Source organism: Diabrotica virgifera, chromosome 6 (assembly GCF_917563875.1).
Source record: "Diabrotica virgifera virgifera chromosome 6, PGI_DIABVI_V3a".
NCBI classification, from domain to species: Eukaryota; Metazoa; Arthropoda; class Insecta; order Coleoptera; family Chrysomelidae; genus Diabrotica; species Diabrotica virgifera.
In genome coordinates, this window is record NC_065448.1 from 36,114,994 (window position 1) to 36,135,597 (window position 20,604).

A 20,604-nucleotide genomic window follows, 5' to 3' on the forward strand; every position below is an offset into this window, starting at 1 on the left:
TATACATACATACGTTGGGAATCATATTCACCGCAAAATAATTCAGGGGATATTTATTTGCAAAAACAAAATGAAAAACAATTTTGCTCCAAAAAATACGTTACAAAAAAAAACGACGTAAACCGTCATGACCGTCTGTAGACGGTCATCAATTATAACGCTAAAAATTATAGTAGCCTATTTATTTTTCTAAAACCAATAATACATTCCAAAAATAGATATTATGATGTATATACAGTAAATTTTTCAGCAAAATATAAACGTTATAAACCACTTTTTCACTTATATGAAAATTCGTATCAGATTACAATATTTTATACACTTATTTTGACGGATGGCCAAAAGCAACTGCTTGTATCTGCTAAACGGGATGACAAGGAATGTTGAAACGATTATCAATGGGCGCCTGTAAGGTCATTTAAAAACAAACAATACCATTTAAGCTATAGGTATTGACAATTCTGGATTTAACTTGAAAAAAGTGAACACCGTCTACAGACGGTCATAACGGTTAGAGGGTTAAAAGAAATTTCACATTTGTAGAGTTTTTTTCAGTGTGCACGATCAAATGAGTTTTCAAACCATTTTTCTGGGAAAACGGTGTCAAACAAATTTCATACCTATAAAGGCTTTTCTCCAGTGTGTGATCTCAAATGTCTTTTTAAATTACCCTTATCATTAAACTGCTTTAAACAAATGTCACATGTAAAAGGTCTTTCTCCAGTGTGCACTCTCAAATGTTTTTTCAAAGCATATGCTTGAATAAATTGCTTTAAACAAATTTCACACTTGTGAGGTATTTCTCCAGTGTGCACACTCAAATGTGTTTTCAAATGACCTGCTGTAAAAAACTGCTTAAAACAGATTCCACACTTGTGAGGTTTTTCTCCAGTGTGCACTCTCAAATGCACTTTCAAATTATATGCTCGGCTAAACTGCTTCAAACAAATTTCGCACTTGTGAGGTTTTTCTCCAGAGTGCCCTCTCATATGTATTTTCATATCACCTGCTTTAACAAATCGCTTTAAACAAATTTCACACTTGTGAGGTTTTTCTCCAGTGTGCACTCTCAAATGCGCTTTCAAATTATCTGCTCGGCTAAACTGCTTCAAACAAATTTCGCACTTGTGAGGTTTTTCTCCAGAGTGCACTCTCATATGTATTTTCATATCACCTGCTATAACAAATCGCTTTAAACAAATTTCACACTTGTGAGGTTTTTCTCCAGTGTGCACTCTCAAATGGACTTTCAAATGACATGCTTGACTAAACTGCTGAAAACAAATTTCACACTTGTGAGGTTTTTCTCCAGTGTGTACTCTCAAATGTATTTTTAAAGTATCTGCTCTATTAAACTGCTTAAAACAAATTTCACACTTGTGAGGTTTTTCTCCAGTGTGCACTCTCAAATGGATTTTTAAATGAACTGCTTGACTAAACTGCTTAAAACAAATTTCACACTTGTGAGGTTTTTCTCCAGTGTGCACTCTCAAATGCTTTTTCAAATCATATGCTTGAATAAATTGCTTTAAACAAATTTCACACTTGTGAGGTTTTTCTCCAGCGTGTATTCTCAAATGTACTTTCAAATGTCCTGCTCGACTAAACTGCTGAAAACAAATTTCACACTTGTGAGGTTTTTCTCTAGTGTGCACTCTCAAATGCGCTTTCAAATTACTTGCTTGACTAAACTGCTGAAAACAAATTTCACACTTGTGAGGTTTTTCTTCAGTGTGCACTCTCAAATGCGCTTTCAAATTACCTGCTCGGCTAAACTGCTTCAAACAAATTTCGCACTTGTGAGGTTTTTCTCCAGAGTGCACTCTCATATGTATTTTCATATCACCTGCTTTAACAAATCCTTTTAAACAAATTTCACACTTGTGAGGTTTTTCACCAGTGTGTGATCTTAAATGTCTTTTTAAATTACTCTTATTATTAAATTGTTTAAAACAAATTTCGCACTTGTAAGGTCCTTGTCCGTTCGTAACTTTCATATTCTCATTTAATATTGTTCCTTCAGCATGTGGACTCATATAACTTCCTTCATAAGATGAATGTCCAATTGGTGTCTCAGTAATTTCCATTTTATTTTCCTCTTGGAGATATCCTGAAATACAAACTAACTATAATATTGTGACGATAATATAATTGTATCGTCTAGAGCAGCGGTTTTCAATCTGTGGTACATGCACCACTGGTGGTACAATCTAATTATTTGAGGTGGTACACAAAATGCAAAAACAGCCAAAATCAGCACCATTATAATTGTTAATTAGATCACCTAGCTAGACTCTAGACAGATAGTTCAGTTAGGTGATACCAAAAATAATAAAAAGTATTTGGTGGTACAAGACTCAAAAAGATTGAGAACCGCTGGTCTAGAGTCTAGAGTACGCCAATGTATTAAATAAAACGTGCTATTCTACCGTCTTTGACAGTATAAAAGACGAAACGGAAAGCCATTTGAATATTCTCGGTGAGCTGAACGGAGAATAACCAAGAAGGTACGAGCCCTAACAACTATATGTTGGAACAAGCAGTTATTTTACAAATAAAATGCCAATTTACCGAAATTATTTTATTTAATTTTTTTAATAATTGTAGATATGCAATTAACAACTTTTTTTTGCGTGTAGAATTATTTTTACAATTTAATTATATATTTCATGTTGGTTACTATTTAACTAATTGTTAGATAATCAAAAAACGCTGACAACTAAATATTGGAACAAGCGGTTTTTAACTAATTAAAATAAAAATTAATAAGGCGTAACGTCGCCCTTAGCTTGAATAACAGCCTGAACTCTATTAGGCATTGTATCAACTAGGCCTTCACAGAACTCAGGAGTGAAAATATCCCATATTTCTTGCAATTTAGTACGTAGTTGTGGCAAAGTACGCTGAGGGTTATTTCTTAGGCGTTGTTTCATTTTGTGCCAAAGTGTCTCTATTGGATTAAGATCCGGGCTACTAGAAGGATGTGACAAAACTTTAATGTCATGTTCTCCCATCCATTTTTTGGTAGATTTAGCCGTATGGCATGAGGCTCCGTCCTGTTGAAAGATAAAATCTCCGGATGGATATAACCTTGCCGCACTTGGTAAAAACGAATGTTCAAGGATATCTTGATATTTGGCTGCGTTTACTATGCCTTCAATAAAATGTAAAGTTCCCACCCCTTTGGCCGACATACAACCCCACACCATGATACCCTGTGGAAACTTTACAGTCCTTTTGAGACAATATTTATGGAGTGCTTCTGCCTTTTCCCTAATCACACGCTTTCGGTAATCTCCCACACAGACATCAAATTTGCTTTCGTCGCTATAGATAACTTTGTCCCAGTCAAGTTTGGTCCACGAAAGTTTAGATTTAGCCCAAATATAACGATTTCTTTTCTGAGCTTCCGTCAACAATGGTTTTTCTTTGGCCTATTCAAATAAAGAAAAAAATAGAAAATTTATATCGCAAATAAAAACCTATCAAACATACCTTATAAAAACTAAGACAGCTTTTGTGGATATATTTGCGACAACATTGTCTGGAGACATTCATCCCAGTTTCTCTATTCCATCTAGCAGTTACTTCTCGTAGTGTATTTCTTCTTCCCGACTTACATATTCTGATTAAATGTCTGACACTCCTTTGAGAAACAGCTTTTGGACGGCCTGAGCTTTTGCCGCGAACATCAATACTGGCATATTTCTTAATTATATTAAACACTGTAGATGTTTCTACCGTTAATTCACTGGAAATTTCACGCATTGTTTTACCCTTGTGGTACTGATTAATAATGATTTCTCGCACTTTTGGATCAGTAGGTTTTCCGCGTGCCATTATTGTATTTTACCGATAATAACTGACAGTTGTTAATTTATTCAAACTCAAATGACGCGTTATAATAATTATTGTTGACAACAAACTAGCTACTCGTATGTTTGATTTCAAAGCCTTCTTTCCGTCAAACTTATAAAACTTCACTCGTTTCTCGCCAGGCACGCTAAAACGCCAGGAAATTTTAAAATGTTCCAATATTTAGTTGTCAGCAGTTTTCGATTATTAAACAATTAATTGAACAGTATTCAACATAAAATATATAATTAAACCGTAGAAATAATTCCATATATCATAAAAAATGTTGTTAATTTCATATTTACATTTAAAAAAAATGTAAATAAAAGAATTTCGGTAAATTGGCATTTTATTTGCCAAATAACTGCTTGTTCCAACATATAGTTGTTAGGGCTCGTATAATAGGTGACATAAAAAGGGAAATCCCTATAATTTAAGGGAAATTCTCTACAAAAGAAAGTCTTTTTTATTTCTACAGTATTAGGGCAGTCAATTGGCTCCGAATTCCATCCTACTACATCGATTTACTTGATATTTTCACAGCAAGTAGGAAATAGCTCAAGAAACAAAGTCTACACTATATACTATGGCGCTTTTTATCTTAGGGGCCGTTCCCAACCCTTCACGTAGGTAGTAAATTTTTTGCTCGAAATAACCACGGAAGTGCCTACTAGATAACCTAATTCTAGGCAAAAACCGTTCTATAACTTTTTTTGAAAACCCAACTACTTTTTGAGTTATTCGTGGTTGAAAATTGGCGATTTTCATTGAAAAATGACACCTTTCCGGACGGTTTTTTGCGAGTATGTACCTCAAGAACTATGCATCTAACTAAAAAAAAGTATATAAAGGGATTCACAGCATCTGTTAGTAACCATCTTATTAAGTACAAGACAAATTCTTTTAATATTTAAATGTCCTTGGTAAAACAAATACGTTTTGTTTATCATACACATGATTGACCCATATTACCACACCATGTATCAGTTTTCGATACAAAGGTCAGCTTGCAGCAGCAAATATTATTCTTTATTTATAATCAAGTTGATTCAGCATTTATAATACAAACACTTTCACTTTTTATATATACCAAAACATAAACAGGGGATTCCACATTCGACGTTCTAAATTCATTGCGTAAAGATTAATCATTGGTATTTGAGATCCCAGCGGATAAACATTTAGCCACCAACTCTTTACCGTAGTTACTTCGACTTATAAATAAATGTATTTACTGTGAGTAGTGTTACTTCATCAACCCCTATAGTAGGGGGTAACCACCCCTTAACTATCTGAGATGGTTCAGATAAACAGGAACCACCATACCTAGTTATAATACAAAAAGAGATATGGTAGGTGAAGAGTTTGTTTATTTTGGTGCATGCTCAAATCGGTGTATTCAACTTGAAATAACAGAGAAACAGTCGATTTTAGGTGTATAATGCTATCAATACCTATTGTAGTTCTTGAATGGGTTTTGAAAAAAAAATAAGATCAAATTATAGAGCGCATTTTTAAATTTTCTTAAAAATCTTTTTTCTGCATGTAACTCGAAAATGATAAGATACGAAAAAAAAGATACCATACAAAAATGTAGGTTTTTTAGATAAAATTTTTATTTTTGTTTTTCATTACTGTATCTCTAAGGGTCGATTTCTCATACCTGCGGTAATCTATAGTTCAGTTGAACCAGGTTCACCGGTGAACTTCGGATTTGTTTGGAATGCATTTCTCATTGCACGTTCATGTCAGTGCACGTTCTACAGCTTTCGAGAAATGCCAATAGATGGCAAAAGGTAAATAACTGTCGCCATTTTGAACTACCTTTTTTATGCTGTTTTTGAATAAAGTTAAATTGAAGTATTTATAGTCAAATAGTCATTTTAATAATTATAAATAAATATTATTAAAACAAAAATAATGTTATCGTTTATCGTTAGGCTTAATATAATAAAATAGGATATATTTATATTATGACAGCGTTTCGTGTTAATACAACGCATGCTTAATCCATGAAATCATCTGAACTGAGTTCTGAAATCTTTGAACGGCCGAATTCCACCGTTCAATCATCGTTCAAGTTTAAACTTCCATCGGTTGAACGTGAATTGAGAAAGACGATTTTGACTTTAAACTGACGTTTATTAAAAGTTCAGGTTAAACTGGAGTTGAACTCGATATGAGAAATTGGCCCTAATAATTTTCAAGTTACATGGAAAAAACAGGAAGATTTTCAAGAAAATTTAGAAATGGTCTCTATAATTTGATCTTATTTTTTCAAAAACTAATCATTTTAAACCCGTCCAACTTTTTGAACATATAAATAACACTATAATATAAAGTATTGTAGAAGGAAAACGATGCATTTAAATTCTGGTGGATAAGGGGTTAAATGTACTTCTCATTTTATCTTAAAATACATTGGTCATCAATTTTTTTTCTGCATATCTTTAGTTTAAATGAAATCGACATTTAATATTGCTCATTTTAAAGGTCTTTTCAAGCACTAAAAAGGGTATAGGTAGCATTATACACCTAACATCGACCGTTTCTCTGTTATTTCAAGTTGAGTACACCGATTTGAGCATGCACCAAAAAAAAAAACAACTCTTTTTACCTACTATATCTCTTTTTGTATCATAACTAGAAGATTTATGAAGGAACGAATCTCTTTGTGTTTTTATAAGCTACAAAAATGTTTTATATAGTTTTTTAGTTAGATGCATAGTTTTAAGGTACATATTCGCAAAAACCCGTTCAAAAAGGTGTTATGTTTTAATGAAAATGGCCAATTTTCAACCACGAATAACTCAAAAAGTATTGAGTTCTCAAAAAAAAATTATAGATCAATTTTCTCTAGCTGTTCCGTGGTTATTGTAACAAAAAAATTCCAGCTTCGAGAAAGGGTGGGAACCGCCCCCAAGATAAAAGCGCCATAGTATATAGGGTAGACTTTGAATTAGGAGATAAGTAAAGGCTATTCCCAAAATTTCATTAAAATCCATGCAGTAGGATAGAATTCCGAGGTAATATTCTGTGCTTGCTCTCATTGACTGGCGTATATTTATATATCATAGGTGAGTCCCGACCACATTCCGAACCCAGTCGATTTGGCGTGTTGAGCGATTTCGACGTTTTCATTTACCCATCCTATAAGCCCCGGCGCAAATTGAACCTAAGCGAGTCACGACCTGCGCCGGCGGGACGGGTGACCTGTGTAGTTATTTTTCTAGGGCACCGCATATTGAACACAAGCCAACCCGACCGTCGGCTGTCGCCGTAACGAATAGAGACGGGCAAAATCAGTGCGGACGTGTAACGGTTACTTTTGATACCGGTTCTCAGTGGTACTGAGTACAAATACTGATTACAAAATACTGATGTATCTGATCCATGTACTGAATTGAGTAGGCAACTAAAACGGTAGTTCCGTACTTGTAACTAGTAACGTTTTAAAAATATCTTACACGTCCCTAGTAGTCGTAGCGGTATGACTTTAGAAAACATCGAATTTGATCATAAGCGGGTGCATAAAAAGATGTCTTACACTGAGTATTTTATTGCTACATACCTTTATAATAACAAGCATACGTTTAACACTGCATTGATTGTGATCGCAGAAACGGTTCGCATGTTCGCAAAATCAGTGCGGACATGTAACGGTTACTTTTGATACCGGTTCTAAGTGGTATTGATTACAAAATACTGATGTATCTGATCCTTGTATTTACTGAATTGAGTAGGCAACTTAAAATCGGTAGTTCCGTACTTGTAACTAGTAACGTTTTAAAAATATCTTACACGTCCCTAGTAGTCGTAGCGGTATGACTTTCGAAAACATCGAATTTGATCATAAGCAGGTGCATAAAAAGATATCTTACACTGAGTATTTTATTTCTACATACCTTTATAATAACAAGCATAAGTTAAACACTGCATTGATTGTGATTGCAAAAACGGTTCGCATGTTTTAAATAAGATTCTTGCTGATTATGTATTTTGCTAAAATATTAAATAACACAAAAAATACAATTCACAATCATCATTTAATTTTTAACGATAAACAAAAGTCTAATATGATGACAAGTTTGAAATTGATCGACTTTGTCGATAACAGTGTCATTAACAGATATTTTTAAATACCATGAATCATTTTCCAATGATTGTGTGGATTTAAGAAATACATACTAAACAATTTTTTTGCCTGTATAAAGGAGATAATAATTATGACACATTATGGTACTCCTTATTTTTCAAATAATATGCTCTTTTAAACGCATAACTTTGATTTATTGGCTAAACCTACATTAGCTACGTCACAAGAAATTAAAAATAATTAACATGTAATAAATTCACTGTTTTAATCAGATATATTATATTCCCTACTATTGCAATAAAATATTAAAACGAATAAACGAATACTTGTAGAGTAATGCTGATTGATACAACAGAGCAATAAAATGTTATTCATAAAGATAGTGTAAAATATATCGCCGCTTATTCATTTCAGATACTTTCATCTCGCAAACAAAAACACGTAAAAATAAATATCTCGCGGTGAGTCACCGTCCCAAGCCCAAGAAAACTGTACGTCGATGACAAACCTTCCCAAGCTCGACCTGCGAACGCATGAACTGATAGTAGGATGCGCAGAACGCTCTACGCAGTCCGCCGACGCAGGCTGAGGTTCAATTTGCGCCAGGGCTAAGAGAGGTGATTATATTAGCTGGTAAAAGGGTTATTCCTAATACTAGTGCTAAATATGGAAGAAACACTTACACAGATAAAACACAATATAATATTATATAACCTCATGTATAATACATATTGATAATTTGAAGGAATTTTGGTCGTTTGTGAATTAACGGAGGGGAAAGCCCTCATTGCCTGCTGTGTTGAGGTATGGTGGTGTTGAATCCAATCACGGACCAGATCTTGTGAATCTGTTTGCACAATATTTTTCTACAGTATATTCCACTCAAATATGTGTCATATCCAGTGACACACCTACATTAAATTTGATCTTACTGATCTGACTGGTTTCAACATAACTATATCTGATATTTATCTAAAATTATCAGAACTGGATGCGAATAAGGGTCCTGGTCCAGATGGATTGCCTCCCAGCTTTCTCAAGAACTGTTGTTTTATATTATACAGACCTCTTTTTCACATCTTTAATATATATCCTTAAATAAGGGTAAATTTCCAGAATGTTGGAAAAATAGTTTTTTAACACCTATTTATAAAGCGGGAGATAATTATTCAACAATGGTGAATAATTACAGGCCCATTAGTATAATTAGTGTAATACCAAAGATATTTGAATGTTTTGTATTTGAATCTTAAAGCTTCACTTGAAAAACAGCTAGTAGACCAACAATTTGGATTTCGGAATAGCAGATCAACCGAATGTAACATACTAGTGTTTGTGGACTTCCTGAGGAAGGCCTTTGGGTACATGCTGTATGATATGCCCCTTTGAGAGGGGCTGTAGGGTACATGCACTATACACCGATTTCTCCAAGGCCTTTGGTCGGGTGAACCATATTTTAATATTTAAACTTAAACAAATGGGTGTTTAAAGCTTTGTTCGCGGTAACGATCCTGTACTTGTCCAGGATTAGTTAAGAACACTCTTAGGACTAGGGTTGTACGCAGGCGCGGTTCTGAATCAGTTCAGGATTGATTTACACTGCGAACGAATTTAGAACTAGTCCATAACACCACAAATAACAATATTATAAAATAGTTTTTGTGTCCATCTTATTTTGATGATTATTTTAATTCAGATTTGCATGAACATTTTACTAGATCAGCCAGATATATCAACCAGATATATGTTTATAGTATGAATAGGCATGGTTTAATGAAATCTTTTATTGATATAAGTTTTAGTGACTTTAATAAGCTACGAGACCATATTAAAACATTCTCCAAATATTTGTTCTAAAAAAAATTTGTTCTCTTATACTGTTTACTGGTATTGTAAAATTTTTATTAATTAGGTACATGGAGTATATTTAATATTTCTAATACAGTCGAACCCGCTTATTAGAATACCGGTTAAAGGAATATCCCGGTTTAAGGAATAGAAATTTGAGGTCCCAAAACGTTTTTACTAGCCACATATGATCGGTTATTAGAATATCCCTGTTATAGGAATACTTTTTCTTGGCACGACGGCTATTCCAATAAGCGGGTTCGACTGTACATACCTACATATTTTAATATTAACGTCCATATTATGTATTGTTTATCAATAAAATATTAGGATATCCTCGTCTAATAAAGATTTCAGGTAGGTAGTACATTTTACATTATATTGGTTATTTTTATATCACAAATATAATAATTATTTAACTTTAAAGATACACACAGTATTTAGTACATACCTTCATATTAAAAAAATGATTTATTTTTTTATGATCATATTACTGTAAAAATTATACATCAAAGAATGTAAAAAAGATTTTATTGAAAATCAATAAATTTCTAAACTTTTGAGTTAAACCACAGTATTAAAAACAAATGAAATAAGCGCAGAATGAAAAGCAAACACCGCTACAAATACCGCTACAAGTTTAAAGCACAAAACATTATAGAAATGTTTGTAAGTATTTTGAAATTCCTACTGCGCATATTCGGACTCACGAGTTCGCTTCAGATCCCAAGGATCGGTTGGACTGGTTCCATCCGAACTCGCAGTTCGGTTACCGCGAACGACAAATCTGACGAAATCCCGGACTAGGAGTTCAGAACTGGATTACTGCGAACGGTCTTTTTTAAATGGCATATGTGAAGTAATCCTGGACAAGTACAGGATTGTTACTGTGAACGATACTAATGGTCCACTTCTTGAATGGCTGAGAACATACTTGATTGACTGAGTTCAGATGGTGCGTATCAGGGATTTTGTTTCCAGTGAGAATAAGGTGGAAAATAGGTACTAGCAATGTCGAACTTACAACAAAGCGGAAATGGACCCCAGGTGGGTAGGAGAAATCCGGAGTCCCACATCGGGAAACCGATCAGCCTCATGGATTCTGGGGGAGGCAAAAGCTCGACAAGAACGAATCAGAGAAAACGGAAAAAGAAGGAATGCAACAGAATACATATAGCGACATATAATATCAGATCCATGGCTCAAGATGAAAAGTTGTACGAACTCGAAGAGGAATTAACTAAAATCAAATGGGACATTGTAGGATTGTCAGAGGTCAAAAGAAGAGGAGAAATGTGTATAGACCTAGAATCAGGAAATCGCCTCTATTACAAAGGAAAGGAGGACGAAACATATGGAGGAATAGGATTTCTGATCAAAGAGAAAATTAAACAAAACGTAATCGAGTATAAGAGCATATCAGATAGAGTAGGATATATCATACTAGAAATTAACAGGAAGACAAGAATGAAACTAATACAAGTATATGCTCCAACAACAACACATGATGAGGAAGAAGTTGATAACTTTTATGATGACATCACCACAGCAATGGAAGACAAAAATATAAAAACAACAATCGTTATGGGAGATTTTAACGCAAAAATCGGAAAGAAAATGGAAGACTCAGAAAACAAAATAGGAAACTACGGACTTGGATCAAGGAATATTAGGGGCGAAAGACTACTAGAATATTTGGAACAACAAAACCTTCATGCAATAAATACATACTTTAATAAGAAGCCAAACCGAAAATGGACATGGGTCTCCCCAAATGGGGTGACAAAAAATGAAATAGACTACTTCCTCTGCCAAAATAAACAAATCTTCGAAGACGTAACTGCACTTAATAAATTCTCAACTGGCAGCGACCACCGCATACTACGAGCCAAAATAGAAATAAGCAAACTAGCGACGCAGAAATCTAGAAGAAAACCAACGGCTATTGACCATAGCAGAATAAGACAAAACGCAGAAGAATATAGACAGAATTTAAGGGAAAACTATAATCAACAAGTAGCAAAGGAAGAGTCAGAAATTAATAAGATCAATGAAGAAATGAAAGAAAAACTCTTGGAAGCGGGAATGAAAACTGCCAAAAAACTAACAACAAAAGAAAATAGATTAAGTAGCGGGACAGTTAAATTAATGGAAAGTAGACGAAAACTAATAAGCGAAAACAAAAGAAACACAGTAGAATACGTAGAACTAAACAAACTTATTAGAAGAAAAACCAGAGAGAATCTAAGGAAACACACTGAAAATGAAATCGAGAAAGTAATTGAGAGAAATAAGGGCCTAAAATGCTTACGACCAAATTTAGGGAAACCACTACTCATTTCAATAAAGGATGAAACAGGACGGGAAGAGAGGAGAAAAGATAAGATATCAGAAGAAGTAGAAAGGTTTTATAAAGAACTATACACCTCAAAGAAAGACGCAAACTTCAACACTCAGGAATATATCAAGAAAACAATCACGAATGTAAACTCAGAAACACTACCAAAAATAGAAAATTATGAAATAGAAGCAGCACTATCACAATTAAAGAACAACAAAGTACCAGGACCAGATGGAATCCTTGCTGAAATGTTGAAAGAAGGGAAAGAAGAAATCTTACAAACATTAAGAAATCTGTTTAATCAGTGTCTACATAAAGGAGAAATACCCGACAAATGGAACGAAAGTCTTACAATCCTGCTATTTAAGAAAGGCGACAGAAAGGACATAAAAAATTACAGACCCATCTCACTGCTGTCGCAAACGTATAAACTATTCATGAGGATTATCAACAACAGACTAACACACAAATTGGACTCGTATCAACCCGTAGAGCAGGCAGGATTCCGAAAGGGATATAGCACCACTGACCATCTTCTAACAATTAGGACACTAATAGAAAAAGCTAACGAATACCATATAGATCTGCACTTAGCGTTCGTTGACTACGAAAAAGCATTTGACAGCGTGGAAATGTGGGCAATACAAAAAGCTATAAACAACTGTCGAATAGATTCCAGATACAGAATGCTAATACATAATATATATAAGAAAGCAACAATGACAGTACAATTGGAAGAAACCACAAAACCCATACCAATTAACAGAGGAGTGCGACAGGGAGATGTTATTTCTCCTAAAGTATTTACATTAACACTGGAAGATGTTTTCAAAACAATGGAATGGACAAACATGGGAATAAACATAAATGGAAAGAAACTAAACCACCTAAGATATGCAGACGATGTAGTAGTCATAGCATCAAGTTTTGAAGAACTACAAACCATGCTAACCGAACTAGCAAATGAATCCGAACAAATAGGTCTAAAAATGAATTTTGCCAAAACAAAAACAATGACAAACACACAAGACAATAGAAACGTAATACTAAACGACACCACAATAGAAGCGGTTAATGATTATATATATTTGGGACAGATTATAAAAATAAATAAGGAAAACCAAACAGCGGAGGTAAAAAGAAGGGTCAGATTAGCCTGGGCAGGATTTGGAAAATTAAAATGGGTCCTAAAGAATAAAAAAATACAACAATACTTAAAAACAAGAGTGTTTGACCAGTGCATACTCCCAATTCTCACATACGCATGCCAAACATGGACCTTGACCAAGGCAAACATGGATAAAATAATAAAGACACAAAGAGCCATGGAGAGAGCAATGTTAGGAGTAAAATTGACAGACAAAAAGCAAAACAACTGGGTCAGAAATAGAACAAAAGTGAAAGACGCAGGTCAACATATAACCAGGCTAAAATGGAGCTTCGCAGGTCATAACGCTAGACAAACGGACAATAGGTGGAATAGCACGATACAACAATGGAGACCATGGACAGGAAAGAGAGCAAGAGGACGACCCCAGATGAGATGGGGAGACGACATTAAAAAGATAGGAGGAACGCACTGGAAACAGAAAGCACTAAACAGAAGCGAATGGAGGAAACTGGGGGAAGCCTATGTTCAGAATTGGACGAATTAAAGGGCAAAAGAAGAAGAAGAAGAAGATATTAAGGTTCATTCAGGAGTACCTCAGGGTTCGCATCTGGGGCCCCTGTTATTTAACATATTCATCAATGATATACGCCACTGCTTCCGGCACAGTTCACCTCTTCCTTTTGCAGATGATCTAAAGTTCTACACAATTATCAACAATATAGAAGATTGTATTAATCTTCAACATTATCTTGACCGGTTGAGTGAGTGGTGTATGTTGAATGCCATGGCCCTGAATGCATCGAAGTGTCATGCTATTTCTTTTGAACGATCGAGAGACCCAATAGAAGAATAGAATATACCTAATTGTAATATTTAAATATTGAAAATTGTAATTATAATATACAGAATATTCCTGTTGGTTGACTGGGTTCCTGAAATTCGTGATTTGGGAATTAATTTAGACTATAAACTTTTATTTGAATCACATTATATGTCAAATCTTTACAAATACTTGGTTTTATAAAAAGATGCACTAGACACTTTCAGAATATTGAAGCAATTAAACTACTATTGTTCTTTAGTTAGACCTCATCTAGAGCAGGGGTCACCAATTAGTTTCCCTGAGGGTCCATTTCAAAAACCTATGACACTTCCGGGGTCTGGATTTATGCTGCCTTTGTCTGACTGTTCTTATTCGGTTTCTTTGTGGATTCTTGTTAAAAAATATTCCCTATAAACAAATCAGAAGGGTGCCGGGCGAAATTTTTGGACAGAAATTGTTTAATATATTTTTTAACAAATTCAAAACATCACGTTTTTTGCCCGCGAAAATATGTTTTTAGCATTTTTGGGCCACCTTAAATGAAAAAGATCTGTCATTTTATTAAAACTTAAAAGTTTTCAAGCATCGCAAATGCATATTTTCGCATTTTTCAGATTTTAAATCGCTGATAACTCAAAAACTCTCAACTTTTCAGAAATATGACAAGAGACCTTTATTGTTTATAATTACCTAAGAAACCTAAAAATACATTTTTTTTTCTCTGATTTTGGCCTTGGTTTAGAACTAGAACCTTTAGCCACGTAATTGTATATCTTATCACTAACTCGGGTGTAATGTGTAGTGTGTGTGTTGAGTAAGTGTCTTGTTACTTTGCAAAGTCGACGTCATTGTCTTTGCAAAGAGACGCTAATTGTATCCGAACGTCTGCGGTCCCTCCGAAATACATTTTTCGACGCAAAAAAGTAATTTTGAATTTGCTTAAAAAATTGTTTCACCCGGCACCCTTCTGATTTGTTTAAAGGGGACATTTTTGAACAGGAATCATTTCATACGAAAGTGACCTCACACATGGACTAATATGGAAAGGAAAACTAATATCTGATTGTTTTTTTGGTTATTGTATACTTTTCTGTAAGTTTTCCTGGTACAATAAATAGAATATAAATTCATTGTGTATTGTTTTGATGTTATTATCAGTAGGTATACATATTTTGAAAACAGCAGTATTGTAAATTGTTACTGAAAATATTTAAAAAATTAGAAATTTATATTTTGAATGCTAATGAAGTTTATAGACATCTTCAAATTTGTAGAAAGGAAACTGAGGAATTTAAAATAAATAATCATAGTACAAAATGCTAATTAACATGTTATCTTTTCTACATTAGTTTCAATGCAAGGTGTTTGTTGCAAACTTATTAAATTTGAAAATTATTTCAATTAAATGCACATCTGAAAAGTACTCCTACTTAACATAGAGTAGAGAGGAAATGAATATAAAAAAATGCACATGACAATTTTATATTACAGCTTACTAAATTTCAAAATTAATTATTAGTAAGTATAACACTAAGGAGGAAAACTCTTTACAAAATTAAATTATCAGAGAGAAAAATGACATTTTTTTATGTACAACCTGTCTAAAGTTTGGAGTTAGTTTAGTGCAACTGAGTCTCATTAGGGAGTTGAGATATTCATCTGTTAAGTGAGATCTCTAGCAATTTTTAATAAAGTTCATTCTTGATAAAGCGGCTTCTCACACATAAGTTGAGCCAAACATAGTACACAATTTAATGCCCAAACATTTTCAAAATTGCCAAACACTAGGTATATTCCGAATTTATTGACGGTCCGCACAAAACTAGCTCACTGTCCGGATGTGGACCGCGGTCTGCTAATTGGTGACCCCTGATCTAGAGTATTGTTCTTATGTATGGTCTCCACATAATATTTACATATCAAAAATCGAGACAGTCCAACACAAGTTCTTAAAATATGTAGCATATAAACTGGGTATACCTTTTGAATTAAATCAATATCATCAAATTGAAACCTAACTTTGTATGCTCTCATTGCGTAACTGACAAATAATTAAAGATACAATGATGCTTTATGGCATAGTTAATTCAACAGTTTTCTGTCCTCAGTTACTTGAGCAGGTTGGTCTCCATGTACCTACCTCTCCGTAGAGCACAATTAAACCAAACTTTCTACGTTCCTATTCACAGAACCAACTATGCTTTATAACAACTTTTTATCTCGAGCACTAAGATGGGCAAACATTCACCCTGATCTAGATTTTTTGCACCGAAGGCTGAATTCATTTTGGGCCTCAGGCATGTTTATTTGAGTAGTTGTGGAATAGATAGTCATTGTTGTGATATGTAAATCTGAATTATGTGATTAAGTTTGTGATATTTATATTTTATTGTATTATTATAACTATTTTATTGTATTTTAATTATTATTGACACACACAAGTACAGTCCGTCTAATTTACTTACCATTGCAGGTCATTATCTACATCAGAGATCTAAGTTGACATAGTTGCCAAAGTATAAAAAAATCCTGAATCCATTTTAAATCAAATGGATCACATAATTATTGTAAACGTGGATTATACAACAAATCAAATTAATATTCAATGTAAATAAGTAAAAACTTAAGAAATAGAGAACACGAATTAAGTTATAATCTTTTAAGATTTGCAGTGCAAGCGTTTTTTCACTGCATTGTTAATAATTAAAAAACGGCTCCGAACTCTTGGCAAGAAGCCGGTAGGTTTCTTTGTATATGTCTACAATAACAACTAAAAAAGTTGTCAGATACCTCGATTATTCCAAGTCGTGATAAAATTAGGTAAAATTTATATTTTTATAGAAGAGGATGTTTTTATAGTAAAGTAAATAATAAAAACAGTAAAAATAATAAAACAGATACTCACACACACACACACACACACACACACACACACACACACACACACACACACACACATGCTCGTATCAACCCCAGCCCCGGGGAACATGTGTGTTCCAATGGAAAAGTGGAACCCACATGTCCGAAGATCAAACCGGTCACACCCCGTAATGGAGTGGTACCTATCTGACCCCCCAAGCTATACCTCCACCCCTCCCCATCGAAGGACATACCGAATGGGGAGGCGTTGATCTTAATGTTACTTTGGATGCCCTGGGTAATGGGACATCCTTTGTATTACTTCATGTGGTTAAGCCACCTGGTTTTAGGGGTAGCTAGAAGAGCTTTTCTCCCTATTAATGACTAAGTTAATTTTTTACTTTACTTTGGACTTGTGTCCTAAAAAAATGTGTTCCGGACATCAAGGCACCAATCTAAATCGGTGTCTTGCTGTCCAGACCGTGTGTGCTCGGTCACTCAGCCGGCGAATTGGCAAAATAAATTTTATTCTCCTCGACGGCTGAGCGCCCGAAAGGTGTGGCCATCAAGCCCACGTCTGTCGGTACGTGACCTTGATGCTCACATTCCGTGGCTATGGTCCATTTGACCTACCTGAAGGGTACTTAGTGCCTGAAGGGCGACATTTGTGTTTCGATATTCTGTGGTTATCTCAATTTTTCATTCTTAAGGGTTTCCTCTATATCCAGCTAACTGCTGTCTAGGCCGTCTATGTACTGTTCTTTGGTTTTCGTCGTAGTTAGTCAATTCTCTTAATAATCTGCTAGGATGGTTTCTGATATTGTTAAATATTTCATGTGCTCTTTCATCTATCATTCTCAGGACTTTCTTTTGTTGCGTATGTCCAAATACGTATCTTAATGGGACATATGTAGGTATATTCAGAGCTTCCCTGATCATGTGGTTAAAACAGGTACTTATAGTAAAGAATATAAACAAATATAAAGTGTCATCACCGCAACTGTCAAATAAATGTTACCAATTTATTCTAAAATGTCACCTTCGTTCGATTCCAGTTACAGTGTGATTCAAGTAAATGTGCTTCATAAAAACGCTTTATAATCTATTTATTCACATTAAATGAAACATATTATTGTGTATTTCTTTAGGTTAACATTAATAGAAATCTTCAAATATTATTTCTACGCGTATATAATAAAATATGTCTAGTGGCTGTAATTCCAGTGTATTCAGCAACATGATTCTAAAAAAGAACACACCTACCTGCCTAAATATTTCGTGTTGGTATCATGTGACGTCACAGGCTATGACACGGATGACATGCAAGGTTAGTAAATTAGATGAAGTATATATTGAAATATTCGCAAATACTATTGACTGTAATACATACAACTCGTTGACATTTTCCATTACACTTGAGGAAGCAAAAAATAGCGCCATCTAGTAAACCACGGTGATAACCAGAGCAATCTAACCTTACAATTATAAAATTGCTTTATTTTAATTTAATTTTGCAAAATTAGCTCGTTATTCAAAAATTTATAAAATTAAATTTGAATGTTTAAGTCAAATTTTACATTGTCACAACGTAGTTTCACCACAAGCCGATAGTGGCACTAGTGGCAACGTGCTTAGAGTTGCCAGATTGGGATATTTTCCCCCATTCTTGGGGTAATTTGAAAGCGTCTGGGGGAATTTTTTAAGCAAAAGTGGTTGGGGGATTTTTTGGGGGAAGAATTATGGAGAATTTTAACTGTCATGGTAAATTAAATTTGTGAATATACATAGAAAGAACTGTATATTCTGCTGTCATATAATCTAAGACGAGAAAACCTATGAATTATTTCAGTGCCCTCTGTTGATAAATAGTATAATTTTGGAGCTATTATCTACATTTGGGTACTACTGTGTACTGCTGCTACTAATTCATTAGCTTTGTTCGCAGAGCTGCGCATGCGCGTCAGTTGGGAATCGGACGTGGACCGCCTCCACAAACAAAGCTATTAAATTTGGGGATCTGAGCTTCAATTTGGGGGAATTTTAGTTTCAAAGTGGGGGATTTAGAAAATCGCATCTGGCAACAGTGCGGAACTCTGCTTCCAGGTTTCTGTGGGAGTTGGATGTATTACAGTCAATAGTATTTGGCAGCAGCTCCTTGAAAATAAATAAATAAATATTACTAACCTTTATCAATCTTTTGGTTTTCTTCAAATGGATCAAGTTTATTGTCATGTTGTTCTATTTTGGAACTTACAGGATGTTCTTTTAAGTCTAAATAATCATAATATGTGTAGTGTGTACTTTTGCTAGTTGATTCTTTCTTAATTTCACATTTAAAGCCATCCAAAAGAGCATCACCCAAATCATTATATTCTATTTCTACTTTACAGGTTGCCAGGGCTTCCTCGCTATTTTCTTGTTTTACTTCCATTTTTGATTAGACTTTATTTTATGTATTTCAATAATAATTTAACACTCAAAAAGTGAAGTCACTACTCTGAACTCACACTCAGTTTACATTACACTCATTACTCATTACATATTCAGATTATAGACAACAAGAACAGTGAACAGCAGAGGGCAGAGAGTTTATAACAAATTAATTTAATTTTAATTAATTATATTTTATAGGTTAGTCGTACTCATTACTCATGCTTCACTTGGCTACTTATCTTCACTTCACTGTAATGTAAAAACTAAAAACAAAAACTGAAAAAATAATAATACCAATGAACTGTCAATACGGATGGAATAGGCACAAAGACGACTAATGACTAATGCAGTCACGATACAAGAGAGAGGTCCTAGAGAGAGACAGACGTGGAAACTTTGACAGGCCGTGTAATTTGAGTTGCCTATATCAACTTAAATCGGGGAAATGGACCTCATATTTTTTTAACTGGGCTGATGGGGCAGTATTTCCAAATTTAAATACTTTTTTGTATTTAAATACGTCAGAACTCTCTTCTTCATTTAAAGAAGTACTGGTTTTAATCTGTCTTTTTGTCATTGTCATTAAGTGATACACAATAAAATGACATATATATCATGGCGCAGTTCTAAAACCTACAAAATAGAATATGCCAAAAGCAAAGACTAAAACCAGTACTTCTTTTAATGAAAAAGAGAGTTCTGACGTATTTAAATACAAATAAAGGGATTTAATGCGGTCAGAATGAGAGCAATAGCCAGGGAAAGAGGAAAGATAATCGCCACCTTTCGTAAACAAACAAATTCATAGTGGTAGACGGTAGTTGAAGGTTGTAGTAATAAATATTTTACATCAAAAGACATGAGAGACTATTTGTAGAGGATTGAAATCTATATTAAAAACAGCTGTTAAAATTGTTCTACAAACATATTCCAAAATTTTGTAAAAAATGTTATTCAGTTTTTAAATTAACATATGCCACAGTTAAGTTAGGCCACACACATTGCAACAACGCTTTTTTCGAATTTAATTCTTTATTATAAAGTGTTCTTTATTCTGAAGTGGTGAAACCAGTGGTGTCATGGCAAAATTAGCAGTGCCGGAACGCACTGCTTATTTTTGTTTACAAAACCTAAATTCTCTATTTATTTTTTTTTCTTTTCTTAACCAGTGTGGGAACGGCGTTCCCACGCGTTCCCACACCATGACACCACTGGGTGAAACTGATATTAATTCAGCA

General features: G+C 34.2%; 1 protein-coding gene and 1 long non-coding RNA gene across 3 annotated transcripts in view; one reads left to right on the plus strand and one right to left on the minus strand.

The window, feature by feature from the left end:
• Nucleotides 1-1,786, plus strand: part of LOC126885863 (uncharacterized) — a 50,210-nt gene extending 48,424 nt beyond the window's left edge. Inside the window, exons 2-4 of the long non-coding RNA XR_007698471.1 lie at nt 1,217-1,300; nt 1,553-1,636; nt 1,721-1,786. This is a non-coding gene — a long non-coding RNA (uncharacterized LOC126885863). The remainder of the gene's footprint in view (nt 1-1,216; nt 1,301-1,552; nt 1,637-1,720) is intronic.
• On the minus strand, nt 167-19,706 carry LOC114332306 (zinc finger protein 664-like). Of its 2 annotated transcripts, XM_050652634.1 has the most exons (3): nt 19,118-19,706; nt 1,679-2,110; nt 167-1,426 (listed from the first exon to the last, which is right to left on the minus strand). In XM_050652634.1, the coding sequence occupies exons 1-3, from the start codon at nt 19,362-19,364 to the stop codon at nt 621-623; spliced, it is 1,485 nt and encodes a 494-aa protein (XP_050508591.1). In that variant the 5' UTR covers nt 19,365-19,706; the 3' UTR covers nt 167-620. The 2 variants fall into 2 exon arrangements, with proteins under 2 accessions (XP_050508591.1, XP_050508590.1); XM_050652633.1 differs by having other exon boundaries at nt 167-2,110.
• Nucleotides 19,707-20,604: the final 898 nt, after the last annotated feature.

What these genes read in the sequence shown, in the direction of transcription:
- LOC114332306 (XM_050652633.1), bottom strand. Translation starts at nt 19,364, where the DNA reads ATGGAAGTAAAACAAGAAAATAGCGAGGAAGCCCTGGCAACCTGTAAA. An exon ending in AAACCAAAAGATTGATAAAG is followed by an intron (nt 2,111 to 19,117) that starts GTTAGTAATATT and finishes TTTGTATTTCAG; the next exon opens with GATATCTCCAAGAGGAAAAT.